Source organism: Colletotrichum godetiae, assembly GCF_030913485.1.
Source record: "Colletotrichum godetiae strain CBS 193.32 chromosome Unknown BDP55scaffold_96, whole genome shotgun sequence".
Taxonomy (NCBI): Eukaryota; Fungi; Ascomycota; class Sordariomycetes; order Glomerellales; family Glomerellaceae; genus Colletotrichum; species Colletotrichum godetiae.
Window position 1 is genome coordinate 53791 of NW_026851344.1, and position 24330 is coordinate 78120.

At 54.0% G+C, this 24330-nt stretch overlaps 7 protein-coding genes across 7 annotated transcripts; 2 read left to right on the top strand and 5 right to left on the bottom strand.

Annotated features, from left to right (window-relative positions):
- The first annotated feature begins 192 nt into the window (after positions 1-192).
- Positions 193-2621, top strand: BDP55DRAFT_686077 (carboxylesterase). The gene is made up of 2 exons (XM_060576491.1): positions 193-1089; positions 1162-2621. Exons 1-2 carry the CDS (start codon positions 475-477, stop codon positions 2194-2196), a joined length of 1650 nt encoding a protein of 549 aa, XP_060422086.1. The 5' UTR covers positions 193-474; the 3' UTR covers positions 2197-2621.
- A 649-nt stretch (positions 2622-3270) lies between these two features.
- Positions 3271-5336, bottom strand: BDP55DRAFT_567485 (malic enzyme; the record flags this gene model as incomplete). The annotated part of the gene is made up of 5 exons (XM_060570598.1): positions 3271-4051; positions 4109-4352; positions 4413-4709; positions 4749-4971; positions 5031-5336. The coding sequence occupies 5 exons, from the start codon at positions 5334-5336 to the stop codon at positions 3271-3273; spliced, it is 1851 nt and encodes a 616-aa protein (XP_060422087.1).
- A 1916-nt stretch (positions 5337-7252) lies between these two features.
- On the bottom strand, positions 7253-8892 carry BDP55DRAFT_567467 (maintenance of telomere capping protein 1; the record flags this gene model as incomplete). Its single annotated transcript, XM_060570596.1, has 2 exons — positions 7253-8217; positions 8310-8892. The coding sequence occupies 2 exons, from the start codon at positions 8890-8892 to the stop codon at positions 7253-7255; spliced, it is 1548 nt and encodes a 515-aa protein (XP_060422088.1).
- Positions 8893-10587: 1695 nt separating this feature from the next.
- On the top strand, positions 10588-14690 carry BDP55DRAFT_440715 (uncharacterized protein). The gene is made up of 2 exons (XM_060567586.1): positions 10588-14162; positions 14218-14690. Exons 1-2 carry the CDS (start codon positions 10700-10702, stop codon positions 14394-14396), a joined length of 3642 nt encoding a protein of 1213 aa, XP_060422089.1. The 5' UTR covers positions 10588-10699; the 3' UTR covers positions 14397-14690.
- BDP55DRAFT_440712 (uncharacterized protein) lies at positions 14691-15770 on the bottom strand. Its single transcript, XM_060567585.1, has one exon. It carries the CDS (start codon positions 15615-15617, stop codon positions 14985-14987), a length of 633 nt encoding a protein of 210 aa, XP_060422090.1. The 5' UTR covers positions 15618-15770; the 3' UTR covers positions 14691-14984.
- Positions 15771-16829: 1059 nt separating this feature from the next.
- On the bottom strand, positions 16830-18474 carry BDP55DRAFT_440728 (60S ribosomal protein L23). Its single transcript, XM_060567587.1, has 5 exons — positions 18345-18474; positions 17886-17933; positions 17562-17808; positions 17340-17417; positions 16830-17279 (listed from the first exon to the last, which is right to left on the bottom strand). Exons 1-5 carry the CDS (start codon positions 18356-18358, stop codon positions 17247-17249), a joined length of 420 nt encoding a protein of 139 aa, XP_060422091.1. The 5' UTR covers positions 18359-18474; the 3' UTR covers positions 16830-17246.
- Positions 18475-20789: 2315 nt separating this feature from the next.
- Positions 20790-22902, bottom strand: BDP55DRAFT_440817 (uncharacterized protein). Its single transcript, XM_060567588.1, has 3 exons — positions 22412-22902; positions 22143-22350; positions 20790-22079 (listed from the first exon to the last, which is right to left on the bottom strand). The coding sequence occupies exons 1-3, from the start codon at positions 22660-22662 to the stop codon at positions 21039-21041; spliced, it is 1500 nt and encodes a 499-aa protein (XP_060422092.1). The 5' UTR covers positions 22663-22902; the 3' UTR covers positions 20790-21038.
- Positions 22903-24330: the final 1428 nt, after the last annotated feature.

Sequence of the window (24330 nt, forward strand, 5' to 3'; positions counted from 1 at the left end):
ACGGGGGACCTTTACGGAGTATTGCTGACTTTATTCAACCTGTCGAAAGGTGAAAGGGGAGTCCGGCGTCCAGATCTGGGCCCGAAAGCGCGTTGCCCGCCGAGATCGGCTGTTTCGTCCCCGCGGGAAAGCCCCGGTATCAACCGCCTCTTTGAGTCTCTCGCAATCATTTAACGCCTAATCAAGCCTTTGCCGCCACGGCGCCAAGCAACCATTCGATAACTACCTTACCTGCGGAGTAATACTAGTCAAGTCGCTATCCGGAGCTTGTCCGAGAAGAAGCGTGTCTAAGTCAACTGCAACTCAAACGGCAGGCCGGTACGAGCAACCGCCGATTATCGATAAGAGCTCCGTGGGGTGCACCCCGGTTGTGAGTTGTGAATTGCGACTTGAGACTCTTCAACTCAACTCAACTCCAATCATCCGTCTTTACACACAGCCAAGGCAGAGACCAAAACTTCACAGTCGCTCACGATGGGTTCATCAATTCAAGACGCCCGGCCTTCAGTGAAACTCACCCAGGGAACCGTCATCGGCACAGTCGTGTCAGACAGTCTCCCCCGGCCAGTCGAAGCCTTCAAGGGTATTCCGTATGCGCTCCCGCCAACAGGAGATCGCAGATTCCGCGCGCCGGTCAAAGTCGAACCCTCAACAAAGGAAATCGACGCCTCGAAATGGGGTCCCGTTGCGCCGGGCAAGCAGCTATTCCCCGGCGGACCGGCGTTTGAGTACAGCGAGGACTGTCTGACTGCCAATGTGTTCCGGCCCGTTTCGTCGTCTCGGGATGAGACGCTGCTGCCCGTGGCCGTGTACATCCACGGCGGCGCATTCAACAGAGGCACGGCCATGATGCACAACACTGCTTCGTTCCTAGCCAACTCGGGGCAGGCTTTCATTGCGGTTTCCTTCAACTATCGTATCGGAGCTCTCGGCTTCCTCCCGTCCACCAAGAGTTTCGAGGAAGGCTCCGTGAACCTCGGTTTGAAAGATCAAATCATTCTTCTCGAGTGGGTTCGCGACAACATCACGGCATTTGGCGGAGATCCCAACAACGTCACTCTCTTTGGCATCTCCGCTGGAGCACACTCTGTAAGTCATCACAGACAATTCCATTTCCTCCTATCTCAAAAGAAAAGACTCAAGTCTAACAAACAACCCCAGATCGGCCACATCCTCATCAACGACGAAGGCCAATACAACCCACCCCTCTTCCACAAAGTCATCCTCGAATCCGGCGCCCCAACATCCCGCGCAGTCCGCCCCTACAGCGCCCCCATCCACGAAGCCCAATTCGCAGACTTCCTCACAGAAACAGGCTGCCCGCCCAACCTCTCCGCCGCCGAAACCTTTGCCTACCTCCGCGCCGCGCCCACAGAAGTCGTCCAACGAGCCCAAATCGCAGTCTTTGACAAGTACAACCCCTCCCTCCGCTGGGCCTTCCAGCCCGTCGTCGACGGCGACATCATTCCCCGCCCGCCAATGGAATCCTGGCGCCTCAACAAGTGGCGCAAAGTCCCCATCATGACGGGCTTCAACCGCAACGAAGGCTCCATCTACATCTCCAAAAAGGTGTCCGCCTCGGACGAATTCACCTCCTTCTTCGCGGACCTGCTCCCCTTGCTCTCCAAAGAGGACGTCAAAACCATTGACAAACTCTACCCGGATCCCCTCACCATCCCCACCTCGCCCTACAAGGAATCCCTCGACGGCACGGGCGCCCAATACCGCCGCCTCGAAATCGCCTACGGGCAGTACGCCTACGTCGCGCCCGTCCGGCAAACAGCCGACCTCGCCTCCCGCGCGGACCCGGAGCTGCCGGTATACCTCTACCAATGGGGTCTCGAAAGCTCTCTCCTCGACCGCGCGCGCCACGGCGAGAACATGTACTACGAGGCCTGCGAGCCCGCGAAAACAAAAATCTCACCGACGCAAAAGGAGCTATGTCTGACGCTGAACGCGTACCTGGCCAGCTTCATTGTCGCAGGCGATCCGAATGTCGTGCGGGGCGAGAGCGCGCCCGAGAGGCCGGTGTGGGAGCGGTATGTGGCGGAGGAGCCCAAGGCGTTGGTGTTTGCGGAGGAGAATAAAGAGCTTATTGGGGGCGAGGCGGGAGTTCCGGCGAGGTCGCATGCCGATACGTGGGCGAGGAAGGAGTCGGAGTTTTGGTGGACCAAGGTTGATGTGTCGCAGCAATGAGTGTCGTGGCTGAGTAGAAATAAAAAGTAAAAGTTCATGACATGATGGCTCGGTTCTTGTTTTCCTGTTGCCTATGTGTGATCACTGCCCATGAGATAGGCTCCATGGTGAAATGTTGCGTCCATTGATCTCGTTTATTCTCTCGTTCATTCAGCTGAACGAATCTGGGCCTATTGAGGTGGTGAAGTCTTATGTCTACTTGAGTGGCGTTCTATATGCTACTCTCAAGTTGAGGCTGGATCAATACCAGACAATGGTGGACATTGGATGACGCTCAGATGCGGTGTAATGCCAACTACCTTTGTCAAGAGGTAGACATACAGGTACATGTCTTGCAAGGGACCACAGGGTAAGCTGTAACATTCGTGAAGAGATTGGAGACTAGCAGTCCGTAGTTTTCTTGATAGTACGGTCCTCATAGAAAGAGTCTTCTCCTGTCTTGCTGCCTCTAGTGGCTATTCAATGAGTGTGAATTTTACAGGAAAGCCTCGGTAACGAAGAGTACTTCATTATTCTCACATTGTCCTATTGGAAATCATTGTTGATTCTAATGTTGATTAGATGCATTCCTTTCCTCTTGTTGATTGGCTGCGGTGGCGCGCCAACTGTCTCGATGTTCTTCAGAATCGCCGCTTTTTCGTGGTTTAAAAACCATCATTAAAGTGCCAAATTAATTCACCGAACACCACCACAACACAATCATGCACAGTTCTTTGTGTAAATCTCTTCCGACCATTACCTAGTATCTACTTCAGAATCATTAAATGGTTATTCTGCCTACACTCCCTAGATGACCCCTACGACGCTGAACAGCCTTTCCAGAGCCTCACCACCAAACTTCTCCCCAACTTGAGCATCCTCACTCCCTCAACACAGCACATGCGACCACACCCACTGGAGAACTCGGGATCCCGTCCGCTCTCCCATCGATAAACCAGTGAGGGCCGGAGTAGTAGTCGGGTCGGAGACGACCGGCGAATGCCCGGTGTTGCATGTATTTTTGCCCTTCCACAGTATTCGGATGAGACTCCGGTCTTGATTGAACACGCCTTCTTGGAAACCAAGCGACAGCATCTACCAGCTCCCAACTCTGCTAAAGCTCCCAGCAACCTTCATCTCCCCCTTGGCCTCCCTACTCGCCTCACTAAACTCAACAAGCTTGAGCGGGCGGTACTCGGGCGACCACATCTGCTCCCGGATCCACTCGTCCAAATCCTCGTCCCCCTCCGGGATCCCCTCCTCCGTCGCCACGTCCTCCTTGACAGCTGCCTTGATTACAGCTCGCGCGACCCTGACGCTCACGTCCCTGACGATGTCAACACCAGGCAGTAGTGGTGCCGTCTGGTCCTTGAGTGCGGGACTCAGCGACGCGACACCCTCCACAGCCGCAACGAGCATCTTATCCGTCACCAGACTAGCGCGGCAGAGCACGGAGCCGAGGCCGATGCCGGGAAAGACGACCGAGTTGTTGCACTCTGCGACCTCGATCTCAATCTCCTTGCCGCCTTCGCCCCATGGGCCCTTGACCGGTTTGAAGGGGGATCCCGTCGCAACCAGAGCCTTGCCGTCGGTCCATTTGTAAATGTCCTCAGGCACGGCCTCGTGAAGACGGGTTGGGTTGGAGAGCGGGAGGATGATGGGCCGCTCGACGCCGTCGGCCATGGCCCGGACAATTTCTTCCGTAAAGGCCTTGGGCTTCGTCGAGGTCCCGATGAGGACGTTGGGCTTCACGCTCTTGATGACCGAGAGGAGAGACGTGTCCGTATCTTTCCAGTCTGAAGGGTCCTTAGCGAAGCCCTTTTGAGCGGCGGATACCTCGCTGTCGGTGGTCAAGAGGCCGGGCTTGTCGATCAACCTGTGTTTCTATCAGCGGGGGTGATGCAGTCTACAGGATTTGGAGGCATTCAAGTACCAGATCTGCTTGGAAGCATCCTCCTTGCTCATGTTTCCTTCGGCGGCAATGGCGTCTCTCACTTGGTCCGCGATTCCGACGCCAGCTGAACCGGCACCAAAGATGACCAGGCGCAGGTCAGTGAGTTTCTGCTTGCTCACGTGTAAAGCAGCCGTGATGGCCGCTAAAGTGACGCATCCCGTTCCCTGCACATCATCGTTGAAACAGGGAATGTGGGGACGATACTGATCCAAAATCCTTCTGGCTGCGGATTTCACAGCTTGTTAATAGAGGTCTTGGAACAAGGCTCACACAATCAACTTACCATTGGTGAGACCAAAGTCCTCGAAATGGATGTAAGCGCGGGGATACAGCCTCCTGGCAGCCTTGACGAACTCGTCAACGAAGCGGTCATACTTGTGTCCCCGCACACGCTTCTGTCGAAGTCCCAGGTACAAATCATCATTCAAGAGCTCCTCATTATCGGTACCGCAGTCGAGCACCACAGGCAAAGTCCGATTGGGATGAACGCCAGCGCACAGAGTTGTGAGAACGAGCTTCGCCACGGAGATCAAGACACCACCGACACCTTGGTCCCCGATACCCAGGATCTTTTCTCCATCTGGTGCATGTAGTTAGCACATCAAAGATTTTAGAAGACAAGGGGCAGAGGCGAAATAGGGAGACATGCCGGTAACGACAATGTAGTCAATATCTTCTGGTCGCCCCCACTGAGCGAGATCATGATAGACACGATCTATATCATTAATGTTCAAAAAGCAGCCATCGGGCCTTCTGAAAAGCCTCGAGAAGTTCTGAATGGCGTCTCCTTCGGTGGGCGTGTACACGATACTGAACATTTCCGGAAGATGCTCTTGCAACAACTACTCTCCAGTCTCAGAATCACGGATACTCCAACATCTAATGACATGCAAACACATACCCGGTAGTACAGCACCTCATTCTGCTCCTTCAACGACGTCAGAAAGGTATTCTTGGCAAGATCATCCTGGCGGCTCTTGTACTGCTCATAGGCGCGATGCAGCTGCTGATCGAGGGAGTGGATGCTCTGGGGAAGCAGGCCGGTGAGGTTGAACTCGCGGCGCTCGTCCTCGGGGAAGGCCGTCCCCTTGTTGAGGTACGGGGTGTTCAGCAGCGCGCTGCCTGTGACGGCGCAGCTGATGGGACCGCTGGTGCTCAGAGGTAGATGGGAGAACTTGGACTCCTTGCGGTCCTTGGTGGGAGCCATACTGTGTGATAGACGGGGTAAATGGGAGCGGCGGGTGACGATGGTGTTACGTAAAGGGTTCACGATGATTCTGGGTGGCATCGAATGTTGACGAGACTCGAGCAATTCAAGTTGAGTTCAACAGGAAATGGAGTGTCTACATAAGGTAGGTAGCCAGGTATATGAGTGTGTGGGCGTGGGAGTCGAGATGGTCTGATTGAAGCACATGCAAGCAGCAGAGAGGTTGTGATAAGACGTCGACGTCGATTTTGGATATGTCGAGTTTCCTTGGCACAGAAACGCTAAAGAACAGCTACGTACATTTGGGGGAGAAGAGGGGGGTAACGTGAGGTATCAAAGTACCTTACTGCGCCGACGAGGAGAGGAAAGAGCGGCTTGCTGGCGTTGCCGTCCTGCCGTTTGTGAGCGCTGACTGCCAAGTGACGTCAGGCCTTTCTTTGTGGTGAATGGCGACAGCAACTTGCGCTGCAATGGCATGTGGGCGGCCTAAAGCGGTGGAGGAAAACTCCGGAGACTGGCAACCTTAGGCTGGGACTCGGCCGAGATGCAAAATCATTTTGCTCCTCTGAATCGATATTCAATAACATGAACGAAGGTCTCACTTCTCAAGGCCACCTTAGAATAACTTTGTCGACTGATGGACTGATTGTTCGTGGCCGTAGTGCAGATGCTTCGCAAGCCTGGGTAATGAAGCAACTCGGAGTGAACCGAGACATTTGGACAGCATTAACTTGGCTGGCAAGTACCACTCACTTCAGGCCAGCAATGCTTTCACTTCAAATCATTTAAACATACAAGTCATAGCAAAAACATGTCGGTACGCCTGGAGCCTCGCCCATGTAGGAAAAAGAGATGGGCATGGACTATGATGGTCCTGTTTTTCTCGCAGCCGGCGAAACCAAGACCAAGACGTAAAACGCCCTTCCCTCGATTTCGCCGTTCAGTAATAGTATTCCAGTCCTCTCCAGAGTGCACCGCAAAACGCGGCACAAGATGGAGACCCTCGCCGAAGCAAAGACTCGTGAATGTCCCGAGTGACTGGGTAGACGCTGCTGTAGGTAACGATAGCTGAAAGCTACCCTCCTGTTCGTTTGGTTTCACACTACTTTCTGACGCGATGGTCATCGCTGCAGAGTACAGGAAGGCAATAAATAATGCCCATCCTCGTAGAAATTCGAGAATGCTCCTATTTGGCTCACTCGAGCCACCTGCGTTTTTGGCGATGCCAGTCAAGTCAAGGTGTGGTGTTCAACCAGTGAATTTGTGGAGGAAGAAATGCTGAAGGAGGGAAAATTTCTTTGCAGATTTTACGGTCTGTCTTCTGGATTATGTAACGCGCACGATCCCTGGCAACGGCGGGGGTGGACGTTTTGGGAGTGTGGGAGACTCGGGAGAGGTGCCGGGCACGGAACACAGCTGGCGCCGGCTGTTGTTTCCCGAGCCGTGTAAGTCGGCTGGAATAAAGGTGACTTCAGAACCAGGCTTCAGAGAGAAGAGCGTTGATTCGGTGACTGAAGAAAGTTGGGAGGCCACGACGTCAATATTACCCTGTTGTTATTTCTTTCTCAGAGGCAATACTAACAAACTCGGAAGTCAAGAAGTTGGTGACAATACGAATGTGCCAGGCGTCTAAGCTCGCAAACGAAAATATAGACCCATTAGTTTTGTCATTCGCGGGCTTGTCTGAGAAACATCAACCACGCGCTTCATTAGATTATATGCCGAGGTCTAATTGTTTGTTACCCGCGAATAAGGTTGACTGAAGATCAAGATATTTAGCAAACCGGCAGGCAAGCACGGGGCCACTGACGATGCCATTTGTATAATGATAATGAATTTTCGATGATATTGATAAAGAAAGCGGTATACCCGAACACCTAGATAAAATCATACAGTCACTGCTATCCGGTACGGGCTTAGATGAGACCAGCCCGAGCAGCCTCGCCACCGCCATCTTGGACGAGCTCGTCCATACGCCTCTTGCCCTTGCCGATACCTCCTTCGCCGACACCCATTCTCCTGGCAACATATCTCTGTGCCACAACACCCACAGACAGACTCAGCAACTCCTCGATCCACTCGGCGACCCACTCGCGGGGATCGACACCACCGCCCTCGACAATCTCACGGATCTCGTCCGGAATTGATTGACCCAGGAAATCTTCCTGGCCGTCCTCGCCACTGGCAGGAGTCAGCGGGTTGGAGGCGTCCAGCCAGCGGATCCACTTGGCCGGGATGGACTGGCTGATGGCCGAGTACTCGATCTCATGGACAGGGTCGAGGCAGAAGACGGCGAAGCAAACCATCTCGTCGGCGTCGTCCTGCTCGGCCACGGCCGAAGCCTCCTTCTCCTTCTCAACAGCGGACGTACGGGCAAAGAGACCCGCGTCGGCCGTAGTACCCACAGCCTGGATGGCAAGGAACAGGTCGGAGCTGCGAACCGGATTGTCTTCGCTCACCGGCTCAGTTGCACGTAGCCGAGCCTGCTCGACACCGCCGTTGGCTGCAAAGTACTCGCTGGCGTAACCTTCAGCTCCAGCACGGCAGAGTTTCGTGCCCTCAGTCAGACCCTTGATCAGACCCAGGTCACGCGGGGAGTCAGATTGTCTCCACCAAGGACCGTCTCTCCAGCCCGCGCCACCGTCGCTGGAGTATCTGCGGCTGTGGGTTTCCTGGCCTCTCTGAATGACCATCAACTCACCGCCCTCCACTTGGGACATGACGCGGGAGAAGGTGCCGTAGATCAAGGGATCGAGGGAAGGGTATCCGACCATATCGTGGGCAATGTGGATGAGGAGTCTCTCGTGGGAGCTGATGGGAGGAGCAATGGTATGAAGGATGTTTGTGAATGTCGGAAGGGCTTGCTGGCGAAGGTTGTCACCTGTTGAGGTAGTGTCAGCACCTGGTTGCTCTATGTCTACCAACGTGCCTTGGTTGTGTTGACAAGGCGGCGCAATCAGCTTAGGGACTTACCAAGAGCCCTGAGGCCACCAACATTTCCTCGAACTTGTTCGGCCCATTTTTTGGCTTCCTCGTTCTTCTGAATCTCCTTGACAGCAGCCTCGGCCTGCTTCATGGCAGCAGTGGCCGTGTTAAAGATGCCACCCCACCAACCACCTCCCGCAGCGGGCGCGGCTTCGGGAGCAGCAGCTGACGAAGAGGCGGCGACAAGCTGCTCAGCAGGTCTCTTCTCAGGTTCTTGCAGGTCGGAGCTCGTGGCACTGGGTGTGAAGCTCGCGCGGAGAGATCGTGCGCTGTCGGTAGACTTGCGGGGGGCAGTCGACTTGTCATCGGTGGTAGGGGTCGCAGAACGTTTGGGAATGCCCTTCGCTGCCGTCTCCTTAAGACGCGGCGTATGCGGACGGGAGGGTTGCTCGAGGTCCTTCTCGAGCTCGGCCAGGATGTCGTTATCAGCCATGGCCTTGGAGGCGGCGGTGGTAGGCTTGGGCTTCTTCTCGAGCGACTTCTTGGGGGGAGCAACATTGTCACTAATGCCATCAAAGAGGTCGTCAATATCGTCGCCGGCAGCGGCGGACTTAGTCTTCTTGGAAGCCATATTGGGCGATGGAGGTCTTGTGGTATTGGTGATGTTGCGGGGCAGACGTCACTAGCTAAAAGGTGCAGCACTTTGAGGGCGGTTAGGTAGCTCCAAAAGGGATGCCCGGCAAGCTTAGTCAGGCAACGCTAGGTATCAGGATACCGTGAAACAAGAGCTCGAAGGAGCAAGATAGCGTGGGGTACTAAGTCCGACGGGCCAGGCCGAAGCGATCAATGCGATACCTATCGGAGGGTGTAACAGAGAGACTCTAGCTCACTGTTCAAATGATGATGGGTGGTTGATGAAAAGACGTAGTTGAACCTATACTAACGTTGTCCAACTGTGAACCAAACGGGGGAATGTGATGCACCAGCGCAGGCACAGCACTACACATATTGGCGACAGCTGCTGGAGACATGCATCACCAGGGACGGAACATGCATCAAGCGGAGAGAAGGAATGCGCTAGTCCAGATCCGGAGTGGACGAGAAGCGTGTCATCTCATTGGCTCTGAGTGGACGCCCATCCCCAGTCGGAAATGAAAAAAGCGTGTCTTGTGGGTCCCCGTCTGAAGTCGCCATCTGGCCGGGCTGAGTTCCCATCTTCGGTCTATTCAGGCTTACAGCAGGCTGTTAGGGGCCTTGCTCCCTAGATTTAGCGCTTTATCCACTAAAGATCCCGCTGTAGAAAGCACATTATAGGGAGTTGAGCAGGGCTCATAGCCGCTGATTGATCTCCCACCACGGCACCCGTAGCTTGGATGGATTGGCTGCGATGGGACGGGAACTTGGGGTGAGAGTGAACCGGAGGTACGTATCTCACTCCCGAGTTCCCTTTCCCCCCTTGGGCCCTTGTACCCACGTACCGTTTTTTTTCGTTCCTTCCCTTCCTATTGCCTTGGGGTCCAGGCATGACTGGCTCGGAAGGAACTAACAGCCAATGCCAGTGCAGGAGCGTTCCAAAGGGGCCCCAGTCGTGCCTTCCCTTTCTCTCTCTCGGCCCCCGCCAGCCAGTAACGGAACGGGAGGAAGTGGCAGCCAGCCTGAGCCAGGCCAGCCAAGAGGCGGACGTGTGGACGTGGACAGGGCCCCGGCTGGCAAAATTGAGAAATGCAAGTCAAAGTGAAGACGGGAAAGAGCCATCTCAGCAACAAGACAGGAAGGGGCCACCAACAGCACAAATCACCACTTTTTCCACGCCAGATATCTTCACCTCACAACTTCTTTGCCCTCTTGAAAATATCGTCGCTATTTTCCTTGGCTTTTCAGCTTTCTCCAGAGCGTATTTTTGTTTGCTCTAGCTATCGCGCAGACCCGTCCTGTCTGCTCCCAAATTTGACCTCTTATTTGGTATTGACACCAGCAAGGCCCGTTTCCTCAGCTCAGGTCTCTCTCTCTCTCTCTCTCTCTCTCTTTCGGTCTCGCTCACTCACTCACTCACCACTCACCACCTTTGGCTATCACTCTCAGCTCTCAGTCAGTCGGGTGGTCCAAGTCAAACCACCACATCACCACTTACTTGCATCAAACCCGGGTTTTGCCAGCACCTTCACCTTCAACCTCCCTCCCCCCTTTCGACCGCCTCTTACTCACACCCGTTAATTTTACGAGGGGAGAGGGGATCAATTATTCCTCCTTCACATCACAATCAATATTCAGAGCAGTCGCCTCCCCTCTCATTGAATGACTTCTCGGCTTTCTCCGCCATCTTATTGCGGCTCCCCTTCTACCCCCGAATCATCTACACATCCGTCTCCGTAAGCCAGGTCACCTCTTCACCTGTTCTTACTTGAGCGCACCATCACACACCCGCTGCCCTTATAGATATGGACCAGCGCTCTCGTGGTGGCCGTCCGAATCGCCGGAAAACTCTTCCTACTTCCAGCATCCAGTCTGATACCAGCGCCGGCGGCGAGTCAAACTCGAGCATCATGACGCGCTCTCCTCCCGTTGCTGCCTCTCGCACTCCTCAGACGGCACCTCCAAATCGCCGCAACGCAAAGCCCATTCCCATGAATAACCCCTTCAGCGTCCGCTCATCTCCCAGCACAGGCGGTTCTGGCCCTGGCCCTGGCCCGGGCAAGGCTCTTAGAAAGAGATCTCGCACCAGCGGCTTTGACGGACCCGCCGATGAAGAAGACGAGACCTACCGCAAGGGCCCTCACACTTTGAGAAAGCGTGCCAAAATCGACTACTCCGCCGCAGACTTTGAGGATGAGCTGCCCGAGATTGCGATCCCGGCTCCTCGCACTGCTACCCGCAAGAAGCGGGCTGATAGTGAAGTCGTCGACGAAGAGTACTACACTCCCACGGCACAGAAACGCCGCGCCAGCTCAAGAGAATTTTCCGTCGCCAGCATTACCGCCGCTCGTCGTCGGACACCGGCCCGGAAGAACCTCGTCGAACAACAATCCTTCTACTCTCAGCAATCAGACGAGGATATTGTCAAAGACACTATTGAAGTGGTGGGCGATTCTTCTGACCTCATCAGCTCCGATGATGCATCTGACCATGATGACAATGACAAGGACATCTCCGGTCACGCCTCCCTTCCAGAAACCCATGACCACCAGCTCTCGTCACCCATCCAGCGCAAGACTCAGGTAATACTTCAGCTGGCCTCTCCCATTGACCATCATATCATCAAGCAGGATGAGAGTCAATCGAGCCAAGCACAACCCGTTCCCGACGACATTGTTACCGCCGCGAATGTGGTGTCAAGCCCTATCATTGCGCACCCTCAGCCCATCCGCGTCAACCAAGTCACCATTATCGGAAACACTGGCCCGCGCCCAGACACCGAGGCGACAACAGTCCATCATGGCGAATTCGTCGAAGACTATTCAATCCAGCCCAAGAGAGAAGCCAGTTCTCCCGTGCGGCCTACTGAGAGTGTACCGCAAAGAACGGCTCTACCGGAGATGGCTGAGCCGGCAGCCAACACCGACTCTGCTGTTGTCTCCGGTACCCAGGAAAATTCCACACCAGCCGTTACTCGGATTTTCAACGCCACCAACACCGACACCGACCATGTCAACGTCGCACAGCGGATTGAAGAACCACGAGAGGCTATCGCCGATGTGTCAACAGAGGACGCAAAGGTAAATGGTCATGTTGAAGCGACCGAAAGTAAGCTTCCGCCTCTAGAGGAGCCGTTAAATACACAATCTACCGCCCCTTCACAAGATGTCGACATCCCTGTATCATTCACGACTCAGTCCGAGGATTTGTCCCGGCCCCAAGACGAGATGGACGTTGACATCGCAGAAGAACCCAATGCAGAGATGCAGGATGATGTTGCTGTTCCTGAACCCAAAGCAGCATCCCCGCAGCCCCAGTCCGCCGCTCCTGAGGCGAAAAAGAAGCGCTATGCGTGGTCCCACCTTACACCCTACATTGCTGGCGAATATGTCACCCACTCCATCTACCCCGTCGCTGTCGAGGCGTCTGCGCCCACTTCAAACGCCGACGCCGCAGAAGCTTCCGGCGAGCGAGAGACCGCTGAAGAGACGCCCGAGGATGCCAATGCTCATGCTCATGCTCAAGGTGCTGAAGCAGACGCAGAGGATGGCACCAATGTCGATGCGGACGGTGAAGTTGACGACGCTGAGCGCGACGCCGAACACGATGAGGATTTCGCACCCGACAGTCAGGGTCAGCAACTTTCCCAAGGATCCGCTTACAACTCGGCTGCCCCGACTCCCGCACTTACGCCCCGTCAAGGGTCGCCAGTCGTGCCCTCGGCCGCCACTGGAACCAGCACACCAGCCTTGATGCCCAAGCAGCGCTTCAGGAAACAGTACAAATTCAAAAAGGTTAGAGATCCTGCCGAATTCCTAGCCTTCTTGAAGGACTCTGAGGACCTCCCCCAAGAGGAGCTCTGGGACCTTCTGGCTCAGGCCAACGAATGCCTCCTCGCCTATCAAGAAGAGTACAAGGAGTGCAGCAGGATCGTAGACGATCAAGAAAATGCCCAGCGTCGCGCAATTCAAGATGCCGCCTACGAAAAGAAGACTGCCGACTTGAACGCCTTTGCCAAGGTTGACTCATACATGGAAAAAGAGTTTGAGGTGCAGGGCTCCCGAGCCACGATTAAAGAGAAAGACGCCGGAATTCTCGAACAACGCTTGCAAGACAGGATCATGGCCGCTACGTATCACTTTGAGTACGATCCTCACCCCAACAAAGTCGGCAATCAAGATCCCGGCGCCCAGAAGGGTGGAGGAGGAGAGGGTGTTCGCCAACTTCGAAGCCAGCCGCAAGCAAGCGCCAAGGCTGCCGAGGGCGACGGAGTCATCGTCTCTGGCAAGAGAACTCGCAACCCCCCGAAGTTGTTTGACGGTGTGTTACAGGACGACCACCGTGCAGCAACTCCGGGAAGTAACAAGCCGGGCCCGAAGAAACGCGGTAGGGCCGCCGCCGCAGAGAAGGCGGCATCTGCTCAAGACCCCGATGAGGAGCCTGAGCCTGAGCCACAAACAATATCACCTGCCAAGCCCGGCCCCAAAAAGAGAGGCCCGAGGGGTAGGAAGTCCGCTGTGGTGGTCTCGGAGCCGACTTCACCTGTTCCCGAAGAAGAGGCTATCATCCCGCCGCCGGAGCCAGAGCAGGTACAGCCTCCCAAGCGCAAGCGTGGCAGACAACCAAAGTCAGCCGCCATTGTCGAGGAGGAGCCAGAAGAGCCCGAGAAGCGCACTCCCAAGAGAGGTCGCGCAGCGCAGCGAAAGAGCAACGGCCATGTTGCAATTGCTGCACCCGAAACAACCGACGAATCTCGCCCTACCTCGGCATCGTCCATGGCCACTATCTCGGACGCCGGATCTACCTATGGGCTGCGCCAGAAGAAGCGACAGCGAAACTGGCAGGATGAGGAGGAAGTCGATGAGGAAGAAGTGGAGGCCGAGCCCCAGCCCAAGAAGGCACGCATCATTCGCATTAACAGAAAGCAAAGCGCCCCAGAGCTCGCACCCAAGGAGACGTTGAGCGAACACATTCTGGCTGATATACACCGCTTCGCTGCGACTCTCGATGCACCCGAATCACCTCTGCCCCGGCTGGTAGTGTCCTTCAAGTTGATCAACAATGGCTCCAGATGGACCATCAAGCCCCCGGCCTCACCGCGCCAAACATCGACCGACGTCAGCGAGTATAACCTGTCGACCCCTCGACCAGCCCCGATGTCTGCACCTACCTCGGCCAAGTCATCAGCCCCGCCTAGCCAGGCCGAAGGGGAGGAGAAGGATTACTCCACCATGACCAAGTCGGAGAAGATGTCCGCCTCGATGAAAAGTACTTTCCACCTAATCCCATCACTGATATCACAGTCCACTAACAATATTTTCAGAACGATGGCTCAATGGCAGCATGCAGGGCGCTGTCAATAAGCGAAAAGCCACCCTGGCTGCGAAAAAGGCAGCAGCTGCCGCAGCCGAAGCTGATGCGGCCCGAGTCGCTCAGCAGAAAGCCATGCAACTCCAGCAATCTGGACAACCGGCGCCCTTCCCCATGGGACAGGGACAGTAACGAAAGTAAAAGCAACTGACTTTGCATAACAGTCCGTCGAGAACGGCAGGTAAAGCCATCACGCAGAGCAAGATGATGACCCGTATGGATCACATCAACATAACACAACCCACAAAAGGTCACGAGACCCATGAATATCATTATCAGCATTACGTGCTTCTCAGAGCAACTATTTTCCAGTCTTCTACGATCAGCATTGCATACCCATTCGTATGACGAAAGTCGCAGCCGGATGGCAGTGGACGACCTCGGGCAGACGAACACGAAAGACCCGCGTCGATACACACCTAATTCAGTTTTCTTGTTCGAGTACACATATCGGGAGAGGCACCTTGGGAAATGATCTCTCTTACATCAGCATCGGGAGGCGAGGGCATCCGATTATTTTATTTTCGATTCGAGTGTTGGAAACCAAAAAAAGAGGAGAGAGCGTATGGATCTTTGCATTGATGGATCGACGGAACGGCACACCAACCTCGGCTTCCAATGCGACCGAGGATTTTACAGTGCCGCTGTCTCCGTCACATTTTCATGTTATCGAAGTCTTTTTTTCGGCTCTTGTGTATTTGCGCCAACCTTTTCTTGATTCTATGCGACGAATACGAAATTTCGTCGACTTGGAGCCAGCTCCCTATAGTGAGCGGTTTTGCAGAAGCGGCACACCAATGGAGGCGGAGAGTCAAGTCGTGGACTATCTGGTACTCGGCCTCGGGGTAGGAGAGAGAGAGTTTCCGCATTTCTGAGCGGCTCGTGGATGAGGGATACTGGCTCTGATTTCCTACTTGAAGGATTCCGTTGAGACGCCCTAGGATATGGGTCGGTGATGGATGAGTGGGGGTTCGTCTTCTGGTACGAGGGCGGTGGCAGGATAGAGTCGATACTATCTGACGAAATTGACGTTAATGCCACATCTACAGGATGTTCTTGCTGTGACCCGATGACCTGCCTTTGCCATCCTTGAAGTTTCTTGTCTACGTGGCCGTCGATGCTGTCCAACCGTATCAAAGTACGGTTTGGCGACTCTTTCGCTTGATGAGATGAGTACCTCGTCACAAACTCAGCTTCCCCGAATCCCCGAGAGACCGGAAAGCCTCCATCGCCGAATTTATTGACGCTTTCAGAGTAATACCAGGGCCTTCCACACAAGTGCCCGTCGCTGTAGATACAGTTCGTGACCTCAACTCGCTCGTCATGTTCTTTAACTCCGACCTTCCAGGCCATCGGTAGCCATCATCTTGAGCACTCGAAGCTGACGGGGTAGCCTAGCCAATTCCAATACAAAAGCCATTCTGTTCCTCATCATAGGGAGACCACCTCCTCTTCACACAAATCCATCGTTGGACTTCGGGTCGGGGTATGGTAGTGTCAGCTTTGCGTGCGGGCTGCGGGACCACGACGTGATTGGCATTCGCATAATTGTGCTCGGGCAGGGGCGGCAACCTGCTTGCTAGCTCTTTTCACAGCAATTTCTACACCCCCCAGTAGGCCGTGCTGTTACCAAGCGCGCCTTGTGCGTGAGCACGTTCATATTTGAAATGACCTGTGGTTAACCCGCAGTGGCTCTCTTATCCATCTATCGACTCGTTTCATTGCATCTTTACTTCATTCCTCTATGAGCCCAGCACTATATCTGAGTTGCAAAAAGTGGCCGCTTGCCGCTTACTGAGATTTGGATATCTCCGAAATAATAATTTTGGTTCTCATCATCATTGAAGATTCGCATTGCAAACAAATAACGTCATTTCTTTCGTGAGGCATCATTGGGTAATGCTTGGTAGCCTTCGTCCTGGAAGTCGTTTGTCGACGGCCTCTAGCCAATCGAGTGATAGCTAAGCCTCGTTTTAGCATCTTCACAGCAATTCCAACTCACTCCACGGGTCTGAATGTCTTTTGGCAGCTTAAAAGCTACACTTTTATCTCGCACATTCATTCAGGCCAGCCAGACAACACAACGAAATAATCCGGATTCAACCTTACTTGGTATGCTGCGATCACGCTGATTACTTCTTTTTCCCTTTCTCCCACATACGCGCGGCCCATCTTGGTCGCGCAGGTTGCCTCGTCAAGGCAGCGACTCGGCTGAGTTGAGCGAAACAGTGGCAAGAGCATCAGATGCGTCGTTGCCTGAGCACTGCAATTTTGGCTCACACCTAGGCTTGATCGATCTTACGTGCCTCCTACTGAGCCTGGGAGAATACCACTCACAGTCAAGATGGATGCCAATGTTATTACAAGCCATGGCCTGCGAGGGGGTTTAAATTGCTGTGCGCCATCATTTTCAAGTTTCCCAACTGGGTTGTCTGTCCCGACGATCTAGACGGGACTCTCACTCCACACCTATACTGACTGGTTTGCTAAATGGGTCGGGCATTTCCCCGGTCGGGATTCGTCGGCACTCGTCTTCTGGGGCACATCACAGGCAATATCGATTCACATCCGGCGCGGGCGCCAGAACGGCGAGCCATTGGAAAGATTGGAGGAAAATGTGTGTGTAACGTGCGCAAAGAATCGGATTTTTGTATCTCTCCTGTATGCGAAATGCCTGGTATGAATTTCTTTCCCTTTACACGCCACAGCCGAAATGCAGAGCCTGCCAGTCCAGCGAGGAAACTAAAAAGAAAAAACCAGGCCCACAACCCTCTTTCAGATGGTGTTTTGTGTGTGATGAATCCATTCGACCTCGGCTCTCTCATTCATGACGACATGGTAGGGGAAGAGAGGTTGTCACAGAGAGAGGAGGAAGAGGGGTGATGAAGTATGTCCCAATGGTTCGCACCGGTTGACCTAATCCGTAGCCATAACGTCGTCCTTTCGCCCTTTTATTTCTTGACTTGTGTAAAAAAAACTCCTTTACATGACGACACCAGAGTTGCTGGCAATACGCTGGATATGGGTGTTAGTCTCAAATGTCTCGAGGATGTCGTTCATTTTGGGAGAACTTACGGGCCAGAGCTCAGCAGCCTCCTTACCGACGGGGCCGGTGATGGCAGAGCCCTTCATCTCACCCTTGGGGTTGACGATCTGTGGTAGTTGTGTTAGCAGAGTTTTTGATGATTGTCACCTCGAAACAGCAACGTCATCGTCTGAGGCTGGCCCTGCGAAAACCGCGTGGCCATATCCCTTCCGAAACGTCCTATCCCCCCATAGATGACGGATAGTACTTACGACACCAGCGTTGTCCTCGAAGTACAGGAAGACACCGTCGAAACGCTTCCAGGGCTTGGACTGGCGAACGATGACGGCGGGGTGGACCTTCTTGCGGAGTTCGGGCTTTCCCTTCTTGACGGTGGCCATAACCATGTCACCGACACCACCGGCAGGCAGTCTGTTGAGACGAGCACCGATACCCTTGACGGAGATGATGTAAAGGTTACGGGCACCAGAGTTGTCGGCGCAGTTCATGACGGCACCACTGAAGCAACAAAGTCAGCGACGAGTTTCCACACCAGAGAGGAGTTCTCTCATTCGGGGAGAGAGGAGAGTTCGTACACGGGAAGACCGAGGGTCATCTTGAGCTTGCCACCGGGGGCACCGCGACTATAGGAATCTGGTCAGCATTTCCGCGTCTGGGATTTTGCCAGAGTTTTCTCTGTTCATGTCTCCTCCATTGTCGGCGCAAAATTTCGTTTCTCGTGGTGGGCTAGCGGTAGGCGGGGGGTAATCGTTTCGCAGTGTGTTTATTTTCCATTCGTGTATGCCGTCACTCGGTGTTTCTGTCGCAGTCGAATCCCAATCCTATACTTCTGGCCTTTGCCTTGCCATCGTCAAAATTTCCTCCTCTTTCCCTGCGTTGATCCTCGTTGTTGTGCGTCGAAATTTCGACCGCCCGCCTGCTTCCTGTTGCGTGCATCCCACCAAAAACCTCCGTGGTCGCTGGAGGAGGGGTGAAAAGAAGCCGAAAATTTTGCGCCGTTGCTGGATTCGAAGAGTAGAATGACAATAACTTACGAGAGCTTGGCCATTGTGTCGGTTTGGGGGTGTCGAATTCAACTACGGGGCTGGCTGGAGGGTTAGATGGCGGACGTGGAATCGTGAACTAGGCTGGAAATTTCACGACTTCGAAAATGTTTTTGGTGAATCGCTGGTGTGGAGCACCGAACCCTACGTTTCCCCCTTACCCGAGCCAAAATTATCGGTCACGTGTAGATTAGATAAGCTATCCCAAAAATCTTTTGCTCTGTTTTTGATGACAGAGACCCCGCTGCACGTCTTGCCCCACTCCCTCCCATGGCCCCTCATCATTGCTTCGGGGGGAATTGAAATCGCAGTGAATTATTATTATATAATTGAAGGCAGACGCAAGTTGCCAGTGCGAGCAAGTGGGGGAAGAAGTAAAGAAGATGACAGCCTCTCTGGCTGACTTCAGATTTCTGGCGAGTCTGGTTCGCAGTGAACAGACCCAAGCAAGCGCCAACCGGCGAAGGGGAAACAACCAGTCCAGATCAACTGCTCTCGCCAACTCTCCCCGAGTCACCTCACTTCATTACCTTTAGGGGAGTAGGAGATCGTAGTGACGATCGCGCATCTTGATACCCCATGTCAGTCTTAGCTAGCCTTTGGAAAGCGAACTTCTGACTGTGGAGGAGTTTGATATGCGTGCTTCACTAACACACGGGCAGGCCTAACGCGGCCCATCACAATTGGCGGGATGTCAAAGGTGGATCCTCACCCTTCGCCCAACGCCTCTAGGTGGGATAAAATTGCTGTGCTCCAATCTGTCAAGAACAACTGGTCGCGGAGATAAAGGGTCGACTTCTTACTTAGCTGCTTCGTGAATGTCTGGGGCTTTTCTAGGCCTTGCTTTCCCACGATGCCCAGCGCCCCGTCATCGCCTTGGGAGGAGTGCAAATTGCAGTGAAATCGGTATGGTACTTGTTAGTATCAATCTCATTGGCAGAACTGTGTTCGTCGAATAACCTGCCTAACTTCAACACTAAGGGTGCCATTATGACGCGAAAGGTTCTTCCCGAAGTTACCCAGCTCAGAGACCTCCAGGGTGCGAACATCCCATGCCCCAACTCTTCCTGTTGATGGTGCTCATTTGATTCCGGTGTTCCGGGACAGATTGCTTGAACCCTTTCTGCTACCCCGTTCGTAACCATGAACCATGGCTATTGAGTGAACACGAGGGCGACGACGACGATTGGTGATGGGAGACTAGAAAACCCCCCGCCCGCAGGCTAAGGAGGAAAATTGCGAGCGAGATGGCTATGCTGAGCTACGAGGGGCCGCGATGCAGGAGGCTTCATACACCCGGAGTTGAAGTCTCTCATCTTGACGGAATATCGGACTTGGCCGACGTTAAACTGATCTCGAGTCGTTCTTGTTGTTGTGGCTTCACAAAATTCATGACTAGAAGTGATCAAATATGCAATTTGGAAAAGGATCCTTGGTGAAAAGGAGTCCTTGAAATGAACTAGACAGATTAACCGTCACCAAGGAAGGTTGACCGTTTGAATACACTCGTCGCTCCTCATCTGACTTGCTACGTCAAAACGCTATGATTCTCATCGTGAGTGATGCTCTTCAGAGTCCCTCTCAAAACCCTCAAACTTCAAAGTCGCTGCCTAACACATCATCATCAAGGCCACCACCCTCAACTTAATCCATACACCCACCCACACATCACCAACCTCACTCACCCTCGAACCCACCTCATCCCCTCCTCTACCGTAAACGCCCCCAACGCCCCCAAAATACCCCAAGCAAAAAGCTCATACCCCAAAGCCCAAAGCCTCCTGAATACCATCCACCTCAATATCCGCAAACAATCCCACCGACTCAGCTCCACCTTCCACCCGGGCGGATACCATTCCGGCACAGGCGGGTCCGCCAGGCACCACATCTCGCGCCCGCCCGCCTCGAAGACGAGGTACCCGATACTCCGAAGCGTGAGGACTGTGCAGTAGGTTATGTAGAGGAGGTAGATCCCCAGCACGACCTCGCGGGGCGTGAGGAGAGAGGGGTTGTGGAGGATGTGAATTATTCGGGCTGCGGATTCGCGGGTGGTGTAGGTGCGGTGGGAGAGTTGGCCGTCGATTATGGAGGGCATGGTAGGTGGATTGAGGGTGTGAAGTGATTGGGTATACGGTTGGAGATGATGTTGCTGTGTGACTGAGCTTTCGGGCGGGTGTTCTCTTAACATTGCTTTGGACTTTTGCTAAAGGTTGAAAGCTTCGTCAAGGGCGAGCATCATGGAAGCTGTAGGATCGCTGAGTCTCAATTGATGCTAGCTGTTGGTGTTGATTGATGAAGAGTGTTGGTCGACGAGAAGGCGAAATTACGGCCCCCACCAAGTACGGACCAGGATCGTATGACGGTTGCCTATGGGCTTACCGTTGCTCAAGTCGGCATTCTTCCGCGCATACGACTTTAATTGTACACGCAACGACTCGAATGCCTGGCAGGCTTCCTTCAACATTAAGAGTACATATGGCGTAACAATCGGCATGGATGGCCAGACTTTGATTTGAATAGAATATGCTTGAATTGATACCGGGTATCTTTGAGAAACGAGTCGACTGCCTCGTGATCTACCGAGCCAGTGCTTTATGCTAAGAAGAGAGAAAATGCCAAAACCATAACTGTCGTGAATGCAAGTCCCGAAAGACCAAGTGAATGCCGGGTGCTCCCGGCCCCTTCCTAGCTATTACCGCCTCCCGAGTCGCTATTATTCGAGCCATTAGAGCCATTCGAGCCACCACTAGTCGTGGGCTGAACAATCTCTGCGCTCGCGTTGGGTCGCACGCTCTGCGGATTCGAGAATAAGTCCTTGGGATCCCAGGTCGCCTTGATGCGCTCCAGTGTCGGGAGATTGGTTCCCCAGTACCGCTCTTGTGCGTTGTCGAGTGTCGGGTCGACGTACCCAGCATATGTGCTCAACTCGTTTGGACTCGCTTTCCGAATCTTGTCGGCGACTCCAGACATGAAATCCTTGGTCTTGCTGCTCAGCGTGGGGATACCGACACCGTAGCCTTGGAAGAACATGACCTTATCGCGGTGGCGGTAGGCGGTAGCGTTCATGGCTACGTCGTTGATGGCGCCGCCGGTGACGTCGAAGATGAGGAACCAAATCAGGGTGCCACGGTCGGCACCGTCCACGTAGTCCATCATTCCTTGGATACCATCTTCGCTGAGGAGGTCGTTGCGGGTGAATGCGAGACTCTTGGAGGTGAAGGGTGATTGGATATCACTCAACCAGAGCGCCGCATCTTGTGCCTTTTGAGCAACGTCGCCGAGCCAGTCATTGACTACCACGGAGATTTTGCCCTCGGGGATGCGGTCCGGGATGCCCGTCTTCTTGAACTCATCCTCTGTACCGTAAAACGTGGCCGTGATGGCGACGCCGAGCTCCTGCATCACAAATTCGCTACTGAACCGACGGTCCAGCTCCGGATCGGAGATGAGGTCTTGCCATTGTTTGAAGACAGGTGCAAGATCGCGGTGCTTGGCAAAAGTGATGGCGTACGAGTACTGCACGACATCGCCGGGTTCCGGGTGGGTCCGCATAACAAACTCGGTGATGACGCCGAAGCCGGCGCCGGCGCCCTTGAGAGCAAAGAACAGGTCCGAGTTCTGGGATTCGCTTGCGCGCTGGATCTTGCCGTCTGCGGTGACCACCTCAACTTCAACAACGTGATCTAGACAACTTCCCCACATCCTTGAGCTGGGGCCGAGACCGCCCTAGACGTGAATTGCATTAGCAGGACGCACGAAGACGTGATGGACCGTCAATCGGGGACTAACAATTGTAGCATGGCCTCCGATGCCTACACCGGGACATGTGCCGTGAGCCATGGCTCTCTTCCCATTGTCGTGCAATTTTTCCGTCACGTCGTGCAGCTTGTGGCCTCCGCCGATAGTTGCCTGCCAAGTGTTCGTGTCCATGGAGAAGTTCTGAAAGTTGGCCAGGTCAATGACTAGAGCGCCGTCGGTACCACCAATGCCAAAGTTGCTGCAAGTAGACAACGGTGTTAGTCGTTGACTAGACCATGGAGACATCTCGAGGGACTTACGCGTATGAGTGACCGCCTGATTTGGCTTGCACCTTGACATTGTTGTCCGCAGCGCACTTGACGAATCCGGCGACATCTTCCGCTGTTGACGGTTTGGTGACGGCAATAGGCTCCACCGGGATATCGAGGTTGTACGGCTTCACCCAGTTGAGCTGGAAGAGAGGGTCGTTGGGGTATCCAATGCAAGAGGAACGGCCATCACAGACGTTGTCGAGACAAGTCGCCAACGGGCTGCTAGGCTTCTGTCCCATGATTATTGCCACAAAGGGTGTTTATCAAGGGCAATGGAGCATAATACAACATACGCTGGACGGAAAAGAGGGCGGCCGAGAGATGTCAAAAGGCGGCGGGTAGACTCAGTTTATACATGGCATGGGATCCCCTCTGGCGTCGCAATCCTTCCCGGTACCCTGGAGGCCCCAGCAACGAATTATGGGCGAGCAGAGCAGGCGATGTCCAGCTTCCTGCGGTGGAATAGCCCGAAGCATGACCTAGATCCCCAGTGTTTGGGTAGCAGCGACGGGCCACGGATGGCGTTCCTGGCTGATCATCCCATTGCAAGGTACCTAGTGGACGTTGACGCCGCCTGCCAGTTTCGCCTTCCGCCGCCGTCATCCCCTTCTCTTGGAAAGCCAGGCCAGGCCTGTCCTACAAGCCAGACGCAAGCACCAAGACCAGCTTCCATGTAGGCATGGCTGAGTTGTGGCTGGAATGGCGGACCACAGAAACAGATGGCCAATGGCGTGTTGCCAGCGGCGTGGAAGATTGCCACCAGTATCCTTTGTTGCCATGAATGCCACGGTGCGGTGCGAGAAATTGATGAAGGGCTCCCTCCCCTCACTTGGGGACGTCATCCGCCATGTCCCTGTCCCTGCTTTTCGTGCCTGGCAAGCATGGCACTGGTGATGTGCTTTGACGGGCCAGTCAGCGCCTGGAAAGAGGCTCGCAGGAATCGTGAATCAAGCTTGTTCAGCGGGGATGGCGTAGCACCGAAAGACGCCAAACCAAGTTAATAGGCTCGCGTGGGATCTTGGCGGGAGACGGGGGGTTTCTCATGCAATGATGCTGAAGCGTGAATGTTTGGTGGAATGGGGGAAAACGAGTGGCGCATTCAGGCGCCACGCGAGGTGGAAATATGGGGGCCGCCATGGCGGTGCACAGCTGCGCCAATCACAGACTTCGGATGATGATGAGTGACGGCTTTCTCAGGTCTTTTTCAGGGAGTCTGGATCGGCCCAGCTCCGCGTTGATGGTAGCATTGCAACGGTCTGTCTCACTCTTCAACGTTGGTTGTCGATCTTGAAGCGGTCAGTGGCCGATGGGAGTCATATCGAAGCCGGAGTTCTGGACTTTTGATGTTGCAAAGGCGCTTGACATGAGTTGACGTGCATGGGAAATTGTAGTCGTAAAAATGAGAAATGTGAAAGAATGTTTCCAAACATCCCAAGTTCAACCGGTTACGTACCTGGAATGAGTCCATCCATCATCGTGACTTACCTAAGGTTCTCCGCACGTACCACTCACCACTCCAGTGAGCTGAGTAAGTGAGGCATTGAAGACTACCGGTATGAATGAGTGAGTGCATTAAGTGAGTGAACGATAAATAGCTAGGAAACTATATGACTGAGAGAGTGTAAGTCGTACCGAAGCTGACTGAGACAATTGCGTGCCATTTTTGACGTGACCTTATGGTACTGCCAATGTCAGGATGCCCTTGTCGCGTGAATTCGTCCAAACCAAATCTAACTTCAGCCTCAAGTCATCCAGATCTCTGACCATCCTGAGTGAGTTGGGACCTACGTTGCTTCTGAGACACGTCAGATTCAGTCGGTTGCAGCCTATCTCAACATGGCGTGAAAGAAGAGCTTTGAATTGCAGGTGAAGATTGAGGTTTTGTGAGACTAGGGTACGTAAGATAC